Here is a 12,384-nt window from a genome sequence, read left to right as displayed (position 1 = left end):
AAAACGACCCAAATATGACCCAAAAGACCCCAAAAATGACCCTCAAGATCCCATAAGGACCCCCAGGACCCTAAAATCACCCAAAGGGGCCCCAAAATGACCAAAAGACCCCATAGAAACCCCTAAAAAACCCAAGTGACCCCATAAAAACCCCCAAATGACCCCAAAATCACCCGAAGTGACCCCAAAATGCCCCAAAATGACCACCAGGACCCCATAAGGACCCAAAGTGACCTAAAGTCACCCCGTAAAAACCCCAAATCACCCAAAGTGACCCCAAAATGACCCGAAGTGACCCAAAAATGACTAAAAATGACCATCAGGACCCGATAAGGACCTCAAAATGCCCCAAAATGACCCCAAAATCGATGGGGACCCTCACCTTCTCCCGGACCAGCAGGGTGACCGCCGGCAGCCCGTTGTTGGCCCCAAAAGTGACCCCATAAAAACCCCCAAATGACCCCAAAATGACTCAAAATGACAATCAGGACCCCAAAATGACCCCAAAATGACCCAAAGTGATCTCAAAATCACCCAAAGTGACCCCAAAATGCCCCCAAATGACCCCAAACCCACAAAGGATCCTCACCTTCTCCCGGACCAGCAGGGTGACCGCCGGCAGCCCGTTGTTGGCCCCCAAAATGACCCCATAAAAACCCCCAAATGACCCAAAAATGCCTCTAAATGACCATCAGGACCCCATAAGGACCCCAAAATGCCCCAAAATGACCCCAAACTCGATGGGGATCCTCACCTTCTCCCGGACCAGCAGCGTCACCGCCGGCAGCCCGTTGTTGGCCCCCAAAGTGACCCCATAAAAACCCCCAAATGACCCAGAAATGACCCAAAATGACCCCAAACACCTCAAAATGACCACCAGGACCCCAAAATGCCCCAAAATGCCCCCAAACTCGATGGGGATCCCCACCTTTTCTCGGACCAGCAGGGTGACCGCCGGCAGCCCGTTGTTGGCCCACAAAGTGACCCCATAAAAACCCCCAAATGACCCCAAAATGACCCAAAATGACCCCAAACACCTCAAAATGACCACCAGGACCCCATAAGAACACCAAAGTGACCCAAATGACCCCTTAAGAACCCTCAAATGATGCAAAAATGACCCTCAGGACCCCATAAGGACCCCAAAATGACCTCAAAGTGACCTAAAGTCACCCCGTAAACACCCCAAATCACCCAAAGTGACCCCAAAATGACCCGAAGTGACCCCAAAATGACCCGAAGTGACCCCAAAATGACCCAAAGTGACCCCAAACACCCCAAACTCAGAGGGGATCCTCACCTTCTCCCGGACCAGCAGGGTGACCGCCGGCAGCCCGTTGTTGGCCCCCAAAGTGGCCCCATAAAAACCCCCAAATGACCCAAAAATGCCCCAAAATGACCCCAAACACCTCAAAATGACCACCAGGACCCCATAAGGACCCCAAAGTGACCCAAATGACCCCTTAAGAACCCTCAAATGATGCAAAAATGACCCTCAGGACCCCATAAGGACCCCGAAATGACCTCAAAGTGACCTAAAGTCACCCCGTAAACACCCGAAATCACCCAAAGTGACCCCAAAATGACCCTCAGGATCCCATAAGGACCCCCAGGACCCTAAAATCACCCCAAGGGGCCCCAAAAGACCCCATAGAAACCCCTAAAAAACCCCAAGTGACCCCATAAAAACCCCCAAATGACCCCAAAATCACCCGAAGTGACCCCAAAATGCCCCAAAATGACCACCAGGACCCCATAAGGACCCTAAAGTGACCTAAAGTCACCCCATAAACACCCCAAATCACCCAAAGTGACCTCAAAATGAACCAAAAATGCCCCAAAATGACCCAAAATGCCCCCAAAATCGATGGGGATCCTCACATTCTCCCGGACCAGCAGGGTGACCGCCGGCAGCCCGTTGTTGGCCCCCAAAGTGACCCCATAAAACCCCCAAATGACCCAAAAATGCCCCAAAATGACCCCAAACACCTCAAAATGACCACCAGGACCCCAAAATGCCCCAAAATGCCCCCAAAATCGATGGGGATCCCCACCTTTTCTCGGACCAGCAGGGTGACCGCCGGCAGCCCGTTGTTGGCCCCCAGAGTGACCCCATAAAAACCCCCAAATGACCCAAAAATGCCCCAAAATGACCACAAACACCTCAAAATGACCACCAGGACCCCATAAGGACACCAAAGTGACCTCAAAGTGATTTAAAATCATCCCATAAAAACCCCAAATGACCCAAAATGATCCCAAAATGACCCAAAATGACCCCAAACTCGATGGGGATCCCCACCTTCTCCCGGACCAGCAGGGTGACCGCCGGCAGCCCGTTGTTGGCCCCCAAAATGACCCCATAAAAACCCCCAAATGACCCCAAAATGACCCTCAGGATCCCATAAGGACCCCCAGGACCCTAAAATCACCCAAAGGGGCCCCAAAATGACCCAAAAGACCGCATAGAAACCCCTAAAAAACCCCAAGTGACCCCATAAAAACCTCCAAATGACCCCAAAATCACCCGAAGTGACCCCAAAATGACCCAAAATGACCACCAGGACCCCATAAGGACCCCAAAGTGACCTAAAGTCACCCCGTAAACACCCCAAATCACCCAAAGTGACCTCAAAATGAACCAAAAATGACCCAAAATGACCCCAAACTCGGAGGGGATCCCCACCTTTTCTCGGACCAGCAGCGTCACCGCCGGCAGCCCGTTGTTGGCCCCCAAAGTGACCCCATAAAAACCCCCAAATGACCCAAAAATGACTCAAAATGACCATCAGGACCCCATAAGGACCCCAAAATGCCCCCAAATGACCCCAAACTCAGAGGGGATCCTCACCTTCTCCCGGACCAGCAGGGTGACCGCCGCCAGCCCGTTGTTGGCCCCCAGAGTGACCCCATAAAAACCCCCAAATGACCCCAAAATGACCCAAAATGACCCCAAACACCTCAAAATGACCACCAGGACCCCATAAGGACCCTAAAATGACCCAAATGACCCCTTAAGAACCCTCAAATGATGCAAAAATGACCCTCAGGACCCCATAAGGACCCCAAAGTGACCTCAAAGTGATTTAAAGTCACCCCGTAAACACCCCAAATCACCCAAAGTGACCCCAAAATGACCCTCAGGATCCCATAAGGACCGCAAAATGACCTCAAAGTGACCTAAAGTCACCCCGTAAACACCCCAAATCACCCAAAGTCACCCCAAAATGACCCTCAGGATCCCATAAGGACCCCCAGGACCCTAAAATCACCCCAAGGGGCCCCAAAATGACCCAAAAGACCCCATAGAAACCCCTAAAAAACCCCAAGTGACCCCATGAAAACCCCCAAATGACCCCAAAATCACCCGAAGTGACCCCAAAATGACCCAAAACGACCCCAAATGACCCCAAAACCACGAAGGACCCCCACCTTTTCCCGGACCAGCAGCATCACAGCCGGCAGCCCATTGGCTGCACCCAGAGTGACCCAAAATAACCCAAAGGGACCCCAAAATCACCCCAGAATGACCCCAAGCACCTCAAAATGACCACCAGGACCCCATAAGGAGCCCAAAGTGACCCAAATTACCCCATAAAATCCCCCAAATGACCCAAAAATGACCCAAAGTGACCCCAAAATGACCCCAAACACCCCAAAATGACCATCAGGACCCCATAAGGACCCCAAAGTGACCTCAAAGTGATTTAAAGTCATCCCATAAAAACCCCAAATGACCCAAAATGATCCCAAAATGACCCAAAATGACCCAAAATGACCCCAAAATCGATGGGGATCCCCACCTTTTCTCGGACCAGCAGGGTCACCGCCGGCAGCCCATTGGCTGCCCCCAGAGTGACCCAAAATGACCCAAAGTGACCCCAAAATGAACCAAAATGACCCCAAACACCCCAAAATGACCACCAGGACCCCGTAAGGACCCCAAAGTGACCCAGAGTGACCCCAAAATGACTCAAAATGATCCTCAGGACCCCATAAGGACCCCAAAATGACCCAAAAATGACCCAAAATGACCCCAAATGACCCCAAAATCACCTGAAGTGACCCCAAATGTCCCCAAAACCACAAAGGATCCTCACCTTCTCCCGGACCAGCAGCGTCACCGCCGGCAGCCCGTTGTTGGCCCCCTCGCCGCCCTTGCCCTGCGCCACCTGCTTGAGGAACTCGACCTTCTTGCGGCTGGCCAGGAACAGCGCGCGCTCCTCGCAGAACAGCATCACCGTGTCCGTCAGCTCGTAGCCAAAGAGCCACGTCTGGGGGGGAAAGGCACCCCAAAAAGGGTCAGGAACCCCAAAAATGGAGAGAAATACCCCGAAATCCCCACCAGAAACGGACACAGGAACCCCAAACACCAACGGGGAACAGCGCGCGCTCCTCGCAGAACAGCATCACCGTGTCCGTCAGCTCGTGGCCAAACAGCCATGTCTGGGGACAGGGACACCCCAAAAATGGGTCAGAGACACCCCAAAAATGGGTTACAGGCACCCCAAAAACACAGACAGCCCGAAATCCCCACCGAAATACCCCAAAAACTGAGCCAGGAACCCCATAAACCAATGGGGAACAGCGCGCGCTCCTCGCAGAACAGCATCACCGTGTCCGTCAGCTCGTAGCCAAACAGCCACGTCTGGGGGGGAAAAACACCCCAAAAATGCGTTACAGGCACCCCAAAAACACAGACACCCTGAAATCCCGACCAAAATACCCCAAAAACTGAGCCAGGAACCCCAAAAACCAACGGGGAACAGCGCGCGCTCCTCGCAGAACAGCATCACCGTGTCCGTCAGCTCGTAGCCAAACAGCCACGTCTGGGGGGGAAAAACACCCCAAAAAGGGTCAGAGACACCCCAAAAATGGGTTACAGGCACCCCAAAAACAGAGACAGCCCCAAAAATGGACAGAAATACCCCGAAATCCCCACCAGAAACGGACACAGGAACCCCAAAAACCAACGGGGAACAGCGCGCGCTCCTCGCAGAACAGCATCACCGTGTCCGTCAGCTCGGAGCCAAAGAGCCATGTCTGGGGGGGAAAGGCACCCCAAAAAGGGTCAGAGACACCCCTAAAAGGGTCAGAGACACCCCAAAAAGGGTTAGAGGCACCCCAAAAACAGAGACAGCCCGAAATCCCCACCAAAATACCCCAAAAACTCAGCCAGGAACCCCAAAAACCAACGGGGAACAGCGCGCGCGGAGCCAAAGAGCCACGTCTGGGGGGACAGACACCCCAAAAAGGGTTAAAGGCACCCCAAAAAAGGGTCACAGACACCCCAAAAAGGGTTAGAGACACCCCAAAAACACAGAGACCCCGAAATCCCCACCAAAATACCCCAAAAACTGAGCCAGGAACCCCAAAACCAACAAGGAGCCAGAGCAGCGTCACCGTGTCGGTCAGCTCGGAGCCAAAGAGCCACGTCTGGGGGGACAGGGAGACCCCAAAAATGGGTTAGAGACACCCCAAAAATGGGTTACAGGCACCCCAAAAACAGAGACAGCCCCAAAAATGGACAGAAATACCCCGAAATCCCGACCAGAAACGGACACAGAAACCCCAAAAACCAACGGGGAACAGCGCGCGCTCCTCGCAGAACAGCATCACCGTGTCCGTCAGCTCGTAGCCAAACAGCCACGTCTGGGGGGGAAAGGCACCCCAAAAAGGGTCAGAGACACCCCAAAGAGGGTCACAGGCACCCCAAAAACACAGACAGCCCGAAATCCCCACCAAAATACCCCAAAAACTGAGCCAGGAACCCCCAAAACCAACAGGGAACAGCGCACGCGGGGCCAAAGAGCAACGTCTGGGGGGACAGACACGCCAAAAAGGGTTAAAGGCACCCCAAAAAGGGTCAGAGACACCCCAAAAAGGGTTAGAGACACCCCAAAAACACAGAGACCCCGAAATCCCGACCAAAATACCCCAAAATCCCACCCAGGAAGCCCAAAACCAACAAGGAGCCAGAGCAGTGTCACCGTGTCCGTCAGCTCGGAGCCAAAGAGCCACGTCTGGGGGGACAGGGAGACCCCAAAAAGGGTCAGAGACACCCCAACAAGGGTCAGAGACACCCCAAAAAGGGTTAGAGGCACCCCAAAAACAGAGACAGCCCGAAATCCCCACCAAAATACCCCAAAAACTGAGCCAGGAACCCCAAAAACCAACGGGGAACAGCGCGCGCTCCTCGCAGAACAGCATCACCGTGTCCGTCAGCTCGTGGCCAAACAGCCACGTCTGGGGGGGAAAGGCACCCCAAAAATGGGTCAGAGACACCCCAAAAATGGTCAGAGACACCCCAAAACCAGAAACACCTTGAAATCCCGACCAGAAACGGACACAGGAACCCCAAACACCAACGGGGAACAGCGCGCGCCTCCTCGCAGAACAGCATCACCGTGTCCGTCCGTAGCCAAACAGCCACGTCTGGGGACAGGGACACCCCAAAAAGGGTCAGAGACACCCCAAAAAGGGTTAGAGGCACCCCAAAAAGGGTTAGAGGCACCCCAAAAACACAGACAGCCTGAAATCCCCACCAAAATACCCCAAAAACTGAGCCAGGAACCCCCAAACCAACGGGGAACAGCGCGCGCGGAGCCAAAGAGCCACGTCTGGGGGGCAGACACCCCAAAAAGGGTTAAAGGCACCCCAAAAAGGGTTAAAGGCACCCCAAAAAAGGGTCAGAGACACCCCAAAAACACAGACAGCCCGAAATCCCCACCAAAACACCCCAAAAACTGAGCCAGGAACCCCAAAAACCAACAAGGAGCCAGAGCAGCGTCACCGTGTCCGTCAGCTCGGAGCCAAAGAGCCACGTCTGGGGGGACAGGGAGACCCCAAAAAGGGTCAGAGACACCCCAAAAAGGGTCAGAGGCACCCCAAAAATGGGTTAGAGACACCCCAAAAAAACAGACACCTCGAAATCCCGACCAAAATACCCCAAAAACTGAGCCAGGAACCCCAAACACCAACAAGGAACAGCGCGCGCGGAGCCAAAGAGCCACGTCTGGGGGGACAGACACGCCAAAAAGGGTTAAAGGCACCCCAAAAAGGGTCAGGAACCCCAAAAACTGATCAAGGAACCCCAGGAATGTACAGGGGAACCCCAAAAACACAGACAGCCTGAAATCCCGACCAAAATACCCCAAAAACTGACTCAGGAACCCTAAAAACCGACACAGGAACTCCAGGAATGGACAGAGGAACCCCAAAAACCACACCAGGAACCCCAAAAGCAGACAGGGAAACCCCAAAAATGGACAAAGGAACCCCAAAAACCAATCCAGACACCCCAAAACCAGAGGAACCTCAAAAAAAACAAGCCAGGAACCCCAAAAACTGACACAGGAACCCAAAAAATCAACCCAGGAACCCCAAAAAGTGACAAAGGAACCCCACAAGCAGACAGGGAAACCCCAAAACTGGACAGAGGAACCCCAAAACTTAACCAGGAACCCCAAAAACAGACAGGGAAACCCCAAAAATTGACACAGGAACCCCAAAAACCAATCTAGAAACCCCAAAACCGCAGGAACCTCAAAAAAAACAACCCAGGAACCCCAAAAACAGACAGGAAAACCCCAAAAACTGACACTGGAACCCTAAAAATCAACACAGGAACCCAAAAAATGACAAAGGAACCCCAAAAGCAGACAGGGAAAGCCCGAAACTGGACAGAGGAACCCCAAAACTTAACCAGGAACCCAAAAACAGACAGGAAAACCCCAAAAATGGACAAAGGAACCCCAAAAACCAATCCAGAAAACCCAAAACCAGAGGAATGTCAAAAATACCAACCCAGGAACCCCAAAAACCGACACAGGAACCCCAAAAACAGACAGGAAAACCCCAAAAATCAACACAGGAACCCCAAAAACCGACACAGGAACCCCAAAAATCAACACAGGAACCCCAAAAATGGACAGAGGAACCCCAAAAACGAATCCAGAAACCCCAAAACCAGAGGAACCTCAAAAAAACCAACCCAGGAACCCTAAAAACTGACACAGGAACCCAAAAAATCAACACAGGAACCCAAAAATCAACACAGGAACCCCAAATACCAACACAGGAACCCCAAAAAGTGACAAAGGAACCCCAAAACAGACAGGGAAACCCCAAAAACCGACACAGGAACCCTAAAAACTGACACAGGAACCCCAAAAACCGACACAGGAACCCCAAAAAGTGACACAGGAACCCCAAAAAGTGACACAGGAACCCAAAAAACAGACAGGGAAACCCCAAAAACCGACACAGGAACCCTAAAAACCGACACAGGAACCCCAAATACCAACACAGGAACCCCAAAAAGTGACAAAGGAACCCCAAAAACAGACAGGGAAACCCCAAAAAGGGACAGGGACACCCCAAAAACCAACCTGGGAACCCCAAAAACCAACCCAGGAACCCCAAAAATGACAAAGGGGATTTCTCTGGGGACATTTTGGGATTTTTTGGGGGGTGTTGGATTTTTGGGGGATTTTTCCAGGGATTTTGGGGCTTTTTTGGGTTTTCTGGGAGTTTTTGGATTTTGGGGTTTTTTTCCCAATGATTTGGGGATTTCTTTGGGGAGATTTTGGGATTTTTTTGGGGGGTTTGGGGATTTTTTGGTTTTTTTCCAGGGATTTTGGGGCTTTTTGGAATTTTTTTTTGTTTTTTCCAGGGATCTGGGGATTTCTTTGAGGAGATTTTGGGGTTTTCTGGGGGTTTTTGAATTTTTTGGGGGATTTTTCCAGGGATTTGGGGATTTCTTTGGGGAGATTTTAGGTTTTTTTGCGAGTTTTTGAATTTTTTTAGGTTTTTTCCAGGGATTCTGGGATTTCTCTGGGGAGATTTTGGGGGGTTTGGGGATTTTTTTGGGTTTTTTCAGGGATTTTGGGGTTTTCTGGGAGTTTTTGGATTTTTTGGGTTTTTCTCAGGGATTTGAGGATTTCTTTGGGGAGACTTTGGGGTTTTTTGGGACTTTCTGGATTTTTGGGGGGATTTCTCCAGGGATTTTGTGGTTTTTTGGGAGTTTTTGGGTTTTTAAGTTTTTTTCCAGGGATTTGGGGATTTCTTTGGGGAGATTTTGGGTTTTTTTGGGACTTTCTGAATTTTTTGGGGGATTTTTCCAGGGATTTTGGAGTTTTCTGGGAGTTTTTGGATGTTTTGGGATTTTTTTCAGGGATTTGGGAATTTCTTTAGGAAGATTTTGGGGTTTTTTGGGACTTTCTGGATGTTTTTGGTGATTTTACCAGGGATTTGGGGGTTTTCTGGGAGTTTTTGGATTTTTTGGGGTTTTTCCTGGGGATTTGGGGATTTCTCTGGGGAGATTTTGGGATTTTTTGGAATTTTGGGGGTTTTTTTCCAGGGATTTGAGGATTTCTTTGGGGAGATTTGGGGATTTTGGGGGGATTTTGGGATTTTTAAATTTTTTTTCCATGGATTTGGAGATTTCTTTGAGCAGACTTTGGGGTTTTCTGGGGCTTTTGGGGTTTTTCCAGGGATTTTGGGATTTCTCTGGGGAGATTTTGGGGGGTTTTGAGTTTTTTTCAGGGATTTGGGGATTTATTTGGGGAGATTTGGGCTTTTTTTGGGGACTTTCTGGATGTTTTGGGGGATTTTTCGAGTGATTTTGGAGTTTTCTGGGAGTTTTTGGATTTTTGGGGTTTTTTTTGCAGGGATTTGGGAATTTCTTTGGGAAGATTTTGGGGTTTTTTGGGAGTTTTTGGATTTTTTGGTGTTTTTTCCAGGCATTTTGGGGATTTCTCTGGGGAGATTTTGGGGGGTTTGGGGATTTTTTGGAGTTTTTTCAGGGATTTTGGGGTTTTCTGGGAGTTTTTGGATGTTTTGGGATTTTTTTCATGGATTTGGGAATTTCTTTGGGAAGATTTTGGGGTTTTTTGGGACTTTCTGGATGTTTTTGGTGATTTTACCAGGGATTTGGGGCTTTTCTGGGAGTTTTTGGATTTTTTGGGGTTTTTCCCAGGGATTTTCCCTCAGGATTATTTTTGGGGATTTTGGGGAATTTCACTCAGGGATTTCATTATTTTTTCTGAGGATTTTTTCCTGAGAATTTTGGGATTTTTGGGGTTTTTTCCCTCAGGGATTTTGTGGATTTTTTTGTTTTGTTTTGTTTTGTTTTTTCCTGGATATTTTGGGGTTTTTGGGGGATTTTCCCTCAGAAATGTTGGTGCTTTTTTTCCTGCATTTCTGGAATTTTTTTGGGGACTTCCACTCAGGGATTTTGTTACTTTTTTCTGGGGATTTTGGGATTTTTTTTGAGCATTTTCCCTCAGGGATTTTTTTTTTTAATTCCTGGGGATTTCAGGATTTTTTTAGGGGATTTTTCCCTCAGGAATTTTGTTAATTTTTCTGGGGATTTTGGGGGGATTTTTCCCACAGGGATTTTGGTTTTTTTTCTGGGGATTTCAGGATTTTTTTAGGGGATTTTTCCCTCAGGAATTTCGTTTTTTTTTCTGAGGACGTTGGGATTTTTTGGGGATTTCCCTCAGGAATTGTGTTGGTTTTTTCTGGGGATTTGGGGATTTTTTGGGGGAGATTTTTCCTCAGAAATTTAGTTAATTTTTTTCTGGGGATTTTGGGATTTTTTGAGGGGACTTTTCCCTCAGGAATTTCATTTTTTTTTTTTCCTGGGGACATTGGGATTTTTAGGGGATTTTCCCTCAGGATTTGTGGTGGTTTTTTTCTGTGAACTTTGGGGTTTTTGGGTTTTTTCCCTCAGGAATTTTGTTAATTTTTCTGGGGATTTGGGGGGATTTTTCCCACAAGGATTTTGGGTTTTTTTCTGGGGATTTTGGGATTTTTTTAGGGAATTTTTCCCTCAGGAACTTTGGGGTTTTTTTCTGGGGACTTGGGGATTTTTTGGGGGGATTTCCCCTCAGGGATTTTATTTTTTATGGGAATTTTGGGGTTTTTTGGTTCTTTTGAGGATTTCCCCTCAGGGATTTTCAGATATTTTTATTCTGGGGATTTTGGGATTTTTGGGGGGATTTTCTCTCAGGAATTTTGGGATTTGGGACCCTCCCCTCACAGATTTTGGGATTTTTTTTGAAGATTTTCCCCCAGGGGTTTTGAGGTATTTTTATTCTGGGGATTTTGGGATTTTTTGGGAGGATTTCCCCTCAGGGATTTTATTTTTCTGGGGATTTTGGGGTTTTTTGGTTCTTTTGAGGATTTTCCCTCAGGGACTTTGTTGTTTTGTTTTGGTTTTCTGGGGGGATTTTGGGACTTTTTAAAGATTTTCCCTCAGGGATTCTTGGGGTATTTTTATTCTGGGGATTTGGGGATTTTCCCTCAGGGATTTTGTTATTTTAGTTTTTTTTCTGGGGATTTTTATTTTGGGATTTTTTGGGGGGATTTTCTCTCAGGAATTTTGTTATTTTTATTCTGGGGGTTTTGGGATTTTTTTTGGAGGATTTTCCCGCAGGGATTTTATTTTTATGGGAATTTTGGGGTTTTTTGGTTCTTTTGAGGATTTTCCCTCAGGGATTTTGATTTTTTTTTTTTATTATGAGGATTTTGGGATTTTTTGGGGTATTTCCCCTCACAGATTTTGGGATTTTTTGGGGTATTTCCCCTCACCGATTTTGGGACTTTTTGGGGTATTTCCCCTCACCGATTTTGGGATTTTTTGGGGTATTTCCCCTCACAGATTTTGGGATTTTTTGAGGATTTTCCCTCAGGGATCTCAGGTTTTTTTTTTTTTATTCTGGGGATTTTTGGGGGGATTTTCCCTCAGGGATTTCGTTGCTTTGGTTTTTATTGTGGGGATTTTTATTTTGGGATGTTTTGGGGGATTTCCCCCTCAGAGATTTTGGGATTTGGGACCCTCCCCTCACAGATTTTGGGGGGGATTTCCCCTCAGGAATTTTATTTTTATGGGAATTTTGGGGGTTTCTGGTTCTTTTGAGGATTTTCCCTCAAGGATTTTGGGGTTTTTTTTATTCTGGGGATTTTGGGATTTTTGGGGTATTTCCCCCTCAGAGATTTTGGGATTTTTGGGGTATTTCCCCTCACAGATTTTGGGATTTTTTGGGGTATTTCCCCTCACAGATTTTGGGATTATTTGGGGTATTTCCCCTCACAGATTTTGGGATTTTTTGAGGATTTCCCCTCAGGGATTTTATTTTTATGGGGATTTTGGGGTTTTTTGGTTCTTTTGAGGATTTTCCCTCAGGGACTTTGTTGTTTTGTTTTGGTTTTCTGGGGGGATTTTGGGACTTTTTAAAGATTTTCCCTCAGGGATTTTGGGGTATTTTTATTCTGGGGATTTGGGGATTTTTGGAGGGATTTTCCCTCAGGGATTTTGGGGTATTTTTATTCTGGGGAGTTTGGGATTTTTGGAGGATTTCCCCTAACAGATTTTGGTAT

The 12,384-nt window shown here is 48.2% G+C and overlaps 1 protein-coding gene across 1 annotated transcript in view; it reads right to left on the bottom strand.

Annotated features, from left to right (window-relative positions):
• The window catches only part of SUPT16H (SPT16 homolog, facilitates chromatin remodeling subunit), a gene marked incomplete at its 5' end in the record, with an annotated part of 65,299 nt that overhangs the window by 51,222 nt on the left and 1,693 nt on the right, over nucleotides 1-12,384 (bottom strand). Inside the window, 10 exons of the mRNA XM_084224164.1 lie at nucleotides 4,101-4,274; nucleotides 4,378-4,446; nucleotides 4,538-4,648; nucleotides 4,761-4,829; nucleotides 4,975-5,043; nucleotides 5,383-5,436; nucleotides 5,584-5,652; nucleotides 5,970-6,023; nucleotides 6,178-6,246; nucleotides 6,773-6,826. Of these exons, the coding sequence (XP_084080290.1) occupies nucleotides 4,101-4,274; nucleotides 4,378-4,446; nucleotides 4,538-4,648; nucleotides 4,761-4,829; nucleotides 4,975-5,043; nucleotides 5,383-5,436; nucleotides 5,584-5,652; nucleotides 5,970-6,023; nucleotides 6,178-6,246; nucleotides 6,773-6,826 (792 nt within the window). The remainder of the gene's footprint in view (nucleotides 1-4,100; nucleotides 4,275-4,377; nucleotides 4,447-4,537; nucleotides 4,649-4,760; nucleotides 4,830-4,974; nucleotides 5,044-5,382; nucleotides 5,437-5,583; nucleotides 5,653-5,969; nucleotides 6,024-6,177; nucleotides 6,247-6,772; nucleotides 6,827-12,384) is intronic.

The sequence above is a fragment of the Fringilla coelebs genome (assembly GCF_963513975.1).
Source record: "Fringilla coelebs genome assembly, chromosome: 34".
NCBI lineage: Eukaryota > Metazoa > Chordata > Aves > Passeriformes > Fringillidae > Fringilla > Fringilla coelebs.
The sequence above is the reverse complement of the archived record's forward strand: the minus strand, read 5'-3'. Positions and strand labels throughout refer to the sequence as shown.